Source organism: Apodemus sylvaticus, chromosome 3, assembly GCF_947179515.1.
Source record: "Apodemus sylvaticus chromosome 3, mApoSyl1.1, whole genome shotgun sequence".
Lineage (NCBI taxonomy): Eukaryota > Metazoa > Chordata > Mammalia > Rodentia > Muridae > Apodemus > Apodemus sylvaticus.
In genome coordinates this window covers 163,145,277-163,152,311 of record NC_067474.1, presented here as the reverse complement: position 1 = coordinate 163,152,311, position 7,035 = coordinate 163,145,277, and the positions used below count along the sequence as shown (strand labels likewise).

General features: G+C 50.0%; 1 protein-coding gene across 1 annotated transcript; it reads right to left on the bottom strand.

Annotated features, from left to right (window-relative positions):
- Positions 1-233: 233 nt before the first annotated feature.
- On the bottom strand, positions 234-1,463 carry Nppb (natriuretic peptide B). Its single transcript, XM_052175889.1, has 3 exons — positions 1,231-1,463; positions 794-1,016; positions 234-250 (listed from the first exon to the last, which is right to left on the bottom strand). The coding sequence occupies exons 1-3, from the start codon at positions 1,354-1,356 to the stop codon at positions 234-236; spliced, it is 366 nt and encodes a 121-aa protein (XP_052031849.1). The 5' UTR covers positions 1,357-1,463.
- Between the last annotated feature and the right edge of the window lie 5,572 nt (positions 1,464-7,035).

The following is a 7,035-nucleotide window of genomic DNA, read 5'->3' as shown; positions in this document are numbered from 1 at the left end:
AGATGAGGGGTGGATTGAAACTCACGGACACAAATCCTTTTCAAAAGCAAGAAATATGCTATGTTTATTACGCTGTGGCAAGTTTGTGCTCCAGGATAAGAAACAGTCTTGTAGAAAAACAACAAAATAAATAAAAATAAATAAATAAATAAATAAACAAACAGGATCACTTCAAAGGTGGTCCCAGAGCTGGAGAAAGAGCCTCAGGTAGAGTCGGGAGCCAGGAGGTCTTCCTAAAAGAACTTCAGCACTGTGGGGAGGAGAGGCAGGGTAATGTCAGACTTGGAAGTGAAACCGAGGCAGGAACTGAGCTTACACACACACACACACACACACACACACACACACACACACACACACACACCACACCACACCTGCAGTCCCCAGATGATGCCGAAGTTTAAGGCTCTGGGGAAAGCTATCTATCTCCCTGGGCCTCTATGGTTTCTACTGTGAGGTGGGCTGGGAATGCCCTTTATCTTTGATAATTTAGTTTGGAGACGATGGAGGGGAAATGCTCAGACCTCTTTCTGCCTCGTGAAGGGGGTGGTCAGACAGCAGGCGGTCTGCGCCCTGAGGAGTGTGGGACCCCTCTGATGGAAGATAGGTGCTGATCTGTGAGGATAGGATGAAGTACCCATGTGATATTTCCTGACAGGCTGCCTTGGTCTTGAAGACTGTCAGCAAGGTGGAGGCAGGCTGTGCAGGTAGCCAGACAGCAAACCTAGGGGCCTCTGAGGGTGACAGGCATGGAGATGGGATGGGAGCATAGCTTGGCAAGGCAGGTTCTCACCGTTACAGCCCAAACGACTGACAGAGCCGATCCGGTCTATCCTGTGCCCAAAGCAGCTTGAAGTACGTGTCGCCTTGGCATTTTGAAGTCTCTGCTGCACCCGGAGGGTGCTGTCTTGAGACCGAAGGACTCTTCTTGGAGCTTCGTTGGCGAGGCCTTGGTCCTTGGGGAAATGTCTCTGAGCCATTTCCTCTGACTTTTCTCTTATGAGCTCCAGCAGCCTCTGTGATGGATTGGGGAGCCGGGACCTCAGACACACACACCTCCTGACTCCCCCACCCTTCCGCAGTGCCCATCGGGTAAGGGATCTGCGGCCCAGTCGTGCCGTTTTATGATCCTCACATGGCTAATTCCCAAAGGACACAAGGTCTTTTCATTGCTGCTGCCCAAACCTTTCAGGCAGACCCCGTCTCTCTGTGCAGACCCTCAGTGCTCACCTGCATCTTGAATTGGTCTGGAGACTGGCTAGGACTTCCCAGAGGATGGGAGTGACCTCCCAGCGGCAACAGATAGAGGAAAAGCAGGAGCAGAATCGTCTGGGGCAGCACCTTCTGGAGATCCATGCTGTGGAAGCGCTGGGCCAGCTGCTGCAGCGGTGTGTAGTTCTGTCTTGTCTCCTCCTCGAGCAGCGTGCGCACACTGGCCTCTTCAGCAACGGGCCTCTGCCTTTTATCCGGCCAGCCCTTCACATGGAGTAGGGGTGGGGTTATCTCTGATTTATCAGCCACATTCTTGTCTGCTGAGCTCAGGACCTGAGAATTCACCCCTCTGTGCCTGTGTGGAGTGTTCGTTGTGGGCGGAGGCTGCGGAGAGCAGGCCTTGTATAGAAATGGGCTGGGCTAGGGTGAGAGTGTGGGGGGTGGGGGGTGGAGGTGGGAGGGGGCACACTAACATGTCCTTGTTTCCTGCCCCCTTCTTTCATGCAAAACCTGAGGGCCTTTAATATCCTACCCACCCCTGTTGCAAATGGCAGGGAGAACCCCAGCTTTCAGAGCTTGCAGCGAGTACAGGGCTTATGGGGTGACTCATCGAAAACACTCCCAGACAACACCCACCATCACCAGCCTCCGGGGGAGAGTGTCCTCTGAACCTGTAATCCCGCAGGCCCTGACTGGCTTGGACCTCTGGACTGCATGGCTTCCAGGCACCCTGGTAGCTGTCCGTGGTTCTGATCGCCACAAGTGAACTTCACACAAACTTTCAAACTCTCTCCTCAACAGGATTTCCGGTCCAGAAGGAGCAGGCGTGTCTCGCACAATGGTTCTGATACCCTGCTCCGCCTTCCAACAACCCCCCCCCCCAAAACCTTGTGACGATTTCAGCTCGAGGATGCTGACTCTAGTGTCAACTGATTAAAAGCCGGGACATGACAAGGAACTTCTGGAATTCCAACCCTCCTTTCTGACCCTTAACAAGGAGAGCTGATTAGGATAGAATTTTGAGCCTGGCCCAAAGATGAGGTCATGTAGCAATGCCTTCTGGGACATATCCAGGTGCCAACGTCTCCTCCTCCACCATGAGTGGAAGAGAAAGGGTGCGTGGACACTAGACGTGTGGGAAGGGCCTCTTTCCAGCTGTCTCAGCTCATCGGCCACGAGTGACTTCACCCTCACACACCCAGCCTCCCACCCAGATGAGAAATGAGACTCTGAGGAAATGAAACTATGGGATACATATACACCCAGAAGTGTGCCCAAGGTCACCATGCCTTCTGCAGAATCTGTGTGAACAAGTGTCAGGTTGGTCGAGGACGATGACCAGGAGTGGCTGTGGGTTAAGGCAGAGGTGGAGAAAGAGGATAGTTAGAAGATCGTGAGTCCCAAACCAGTCACATTTGGAGAAAGCTGTCAGGTTCTTCTGCAAGCTCCTGGGCTTCTTGGACCCATGTTTGCATGAGTTTCTGTGTTCTGACCCAGGGGAAACACTCTCCTAAGCAATTGTTTTTGAGGGGCAGAGAACCCCTCCAGCTCCCACTCTTAGCTCAAGCCTTCGAAGTCCTTGTACATGAATTTGCATTTTTACGAGTTGGAGCCTTTAACCTCAAGGCGTCCCTCCTACTGTCCCAGTTCAAAGCACACAATTTCCTTCTGAGAAACAAGTTAGTCTACCATCCCCACATCCTGCTTTAGTAAATTCTCAGGACACAGGCAGAATAAAGCCAGGTTCTTGGCCAACCTGTCATACAAATGGCTCCCAGTCAAGTTCCTGATAGTGCCCATCTCTCCTCTGAGATAAGTCCCCACTGTCCACATTTCTATCCACATTGCGTGTGGCAGGAGCTGGAACTCAATGGTCATATAACATCTACAACCAGGAAGCAGAGAGCAGTGGAGAGCAGTGAATTCCTCTCTCTCTCTCTCTCTCTCCCTCTCTCTCTCTCCCCACTTACATCTTCCAGGACCCCATCCATGGAACAGGCCCACCCACAGTGGGTCTTCTCACCTCAACTAATACAATTAAAACAGTCCCCAGGACTGGAGAGGTGGCTGAGGTGCTTTAGGGCACTGGCTGCTCTTCTAGAGGACCCAGGTTCGGTCTCCGGGCCCATATGGTGGCTTACAACTACTTACAACTCCAGTTCCAGGGGATCTGACACCCTCCTTCAGCATTCATTTATTTTGTTGTTGCTTGTTTGAGACAGGGTTTTATTGCGTAGTCCTTAGCTGACCTGGAACTCACTTTGTAGACCAGGCTGACCTTGAACTCACAGAGATCTGTCCATCCTTATCTCCTGAATTCCGTGTTCAACAGACTGTACATATTTTGAGACAGGATCTCATAGCCCAGGCTAGCCTAAACTACCAGATCTTCCTGTCTCTACTTCTCAAGTACCCAGATTACAGGTGCGTGCCCCATGCCTGTTGCATGCTGGCTGAAGATTGAACGCAGGGCTTTGTGCATGTGGGGCATACACTGTGCCACAAGCTCTGTCTGTGAGGCATATTTACAGTGCCATGAGGGACGCATAGCTTAGTGGCTTACAGTGACCATCTTTCAACCATTCTTCCAGTCCTGGTGACTGGCAGACCTCTGCTGTGGGACTCCAGCTTGGTGTCCCTCTTCAGAGTGTGTGGCCTGGTGCCAGCTGCTGGAGCCTCTTGAAGACTCTTAGGCACTCTCTGGGCAGAGTGGGCCAGAACAGTCCCAGGCTGTTAGGACAGTTGTCTGTGGCGGAGTGGAGATGGAGGTTCAGTTTCTAACTCTGACATGGCCGCTCACAGCTGCAGGTAATTTTCTGTATCGGGCTGAGCCTAGCATCTGTGTGGGCTCTGCTCCACCCTTTTCAAATTGTTTAAAACAGACCCCGGTGACGCCGAAGAAACTGGAAGTAGATCTCACCTCTGTGCAGCGATGGTCGCTGACCAGAAAGGAGTCTTCAGTGTCTCTGTCTAGTCATTAGATCTTCAGACAAAGCGGTTTATGGAGACTGCCTCTGACCTCCTCACTTCTGACCCACTTGCCTTCAAACCCTTCCTGCAACTGGTGCTGTCAAATCCCAGACTGTGTTAAAAAAAAAAAAATCCAGTCTGAAATGGACACGCTAGTCAGGTCATCTTTTTAAGCAAAAAGCCTTTAGAAATGCTAAGTGGGGGGGGGGGGGGTCTGAAAGCAGAGCATTTCATTCTTCCTAGACCAAGCACGACATCCAGATTTAAAGGTTTCTGAAGGACGGGCCAGTCGGAGACCTCTAGGAAGCAGGCTTGGTTAACATACGGCTCTGCTATGTATCAGAGGTAGGGGAAGGGGACTTTGAACTACACGAGACAAGCCAGTGAGTGGGGCTTGGGTGCTCTGTGATGCAGTCAGGCTGCTGCGGACCCTGGGAAGCAGGGAGCTGGCCGTGTTCCCAACCTGCTCACAGCAGCACCTGGAAGAGAGTCGGGGTTCTCACTTTGTCTCTGTCTTGCTTATGGATTCTGTCCCCTTGGTTTGTAAAGACTATTTAGTGTTTAAAAAAGTGTGTGTGCGTGTTTTGCCTACATACATGTATGTGTATTGTGTGTGTGTGCCCTACAGTGAAATTTCTTTTTTTTTTCTCTCCTTTTCTGAGGTTGGGTCTCATGTAGCCCAGGCTGGCCTTGAATTTGCTGTGTGCTGAGGATAACCTTTACTTCTTACCCCCTTACCTCTATCTCCCAAGTGCTGAGATTACAGGCATGCAGCACTAAACTCAGCCTAATGCAGGGCTGCAGCGGGATGGAACCCAAGACTTTTGCACGCTAGGCAAGCACTCTCTCCGGTGAGCTCTAGCCCAGCTTTAAGTGCCAAATTCAGGGCCTCACACTGGCTACACACTGCCTGTGTGTGTGTGTGTGTGTGTGTGTGTGTATGTGTGTGTGTGTGTGTGTGCATGCCTGTGTATGTATCTGTGTGTGTGTCTGTGTGTGTATCTGTGTGTATCTCTGTGTGTGTCTGTGTGTGTGTCTGTGTGTGTGCCTGTGTGTGTATCTGTGTGTGTGTGTCTGTGTGTGTATCAGTGTGTGTGTGCCTGTGTGTGTATCTGTGTGTGTGTCTGTATGTGTGTGCCTGTGTGTATGTGTATGTGTGTGTGTGTGTGCATGCCTGTGTATGTATCTGTGTGTGTGTCTGTGTGTGTATCTGTGTGTGTGTATCTCTGTGTGTGTCTGTGTGTGTGTCTGTGTGTGTGTGCCTGTGTGTGTGCCTGTGTGTGTATCTGTGTGTGTGTCTGTGTGTATATCAGTGTGTGTGTGTGTGCCTGTGTGTGTATCTGTGTGTGTGCCTATGTGTGTTATCTGTGTGTGTGTCTGTGTGTGTGTGCCTGTGTGTGTGTCTGTGTGTGTGTGCCTGTGTGTGTATCTGTGTGTGTGTCTGTGTGTATATCAGTGTGTGTGTGTGTGCCTGTGTGTGTATCTGTGTGTGTGTCTGTGTGTGTGTGCCTGTGTGTATGTCTGTGCACCACATGCATATTGTGTGCGTGCCCTCACAAGTCAACAAGGGTGCCAAGTCCCCTGGAACAGGAGTTACAGGCAGTTGTAAGCCATGATGTGGTGCTGGGAATTGAACCTGGGTTCTCAAGAAGAGCAACCAGTGTACTTAACTGCTGAGCCGCCTCTCCTGCCTTCCACTGGGTCTGAAGCCTGCCCTCCCTGGCTGTCTCTCGTTCATATGCCTGCAATGGCAGCAGACAATCTCCCCCAACGCTCTGTGTTGGGTTCCCTGCCTTTTAGCATGGCGTCCTGTTTTCTGTTGGTTGCTATAACAAAACTTCAAGGCCAGGATACTTCTTACAGAAAATGAATTATTTATTTAGCTTGCAGTTCTGGAGGCTGGGAATTGAAGAGCATGGTGTCTGTGTCTGAGGAAAGACCATCGCTTTCTTCTTCTTCATTCTTTTTTCTTCTGTTTCAATATTTTTAAATGTCTTTTTATGTGCATTGGTGTTTTACTTGCATGAACGTCCATGAGAGTCCCCAGAACACGGGCTATAGGCCGCTTGAGCTGCCTTGAGGGTGCTGGGAATTGAACCAGGGTCCTTTGGAAGACCAGCCAGTGCTCTTGACCACTGAGCCATCTTTCCAGCCCTACCCCCTACAGTGTTTTTTGTTTTGTTTTGCTTTGCTTTGCTTTGCTTTGTTTTGTTTTGTTTTGTTTTGTTTTGTTTTGTTTTGTTTTGTTTCGAGACAGGATTTCTCGGTTCTTTGTGTAGCCCTGGCTGTTCTGGAACTAGCTCTGTAGACCAGGCGGATTCTGACTCAGAGATACATCTGTCTCTGCCTCCGAAATGCTGAGATTAAAAACATGCGCCACTGTGTCCAGCTGAAAGCTTAATCTTAAGATCAAACTTCTGCAAAAATAAGCATTAACCGATGAATCTATAAATCTATGACTGGATTAACCTCCCAAGGCCCTCTTTCCATTCACACGTGCATTTAGGACTAAGTGTCTAACATATGGGAACACATTCAAACAGGATACCTCTAGTCTACAAGTTAGTAAAAGCTTCATTTGATATGACCCCCCTCTACTTCCTTTCTTCCTTCTTTCCCATAGGGAAGTAACTAGGCTGGTCTTGAATTCCCTATGTAGTCTAAAATGACCTTGACTGCTTGATCCTCAGACTCTACCTTCCCAGAGTGTCGGGATTACAAACACGCTCTGTTACTCTTGGTTTATGCAGTGCTGAGGATCTGGTACAACCATCTGCATTCCAGTTCTAGGGGATTTGATACTGGTGTGAGGCCCTGCATTCGACAGTCTGGGGCTGTAGTTAAACTAATAGA

Bases quoted from the DNA above. Each gene is read 5' to 3' on its own strand.
- Nppb (XM_052175889.1), bottom strand. From the start codon at position 1,356: ATGGATCTCCAGAAGGTGCTGCCCCAGACGATTCTGCTCCTGCTTTTC. The intron at 1,017-1,230 runs GTGAGCACTGAG...AATCCATCACAG, and splicing joins CAGACCAATTCAAGATGCAG to AGGCTGCTGGAGCTCATAAG.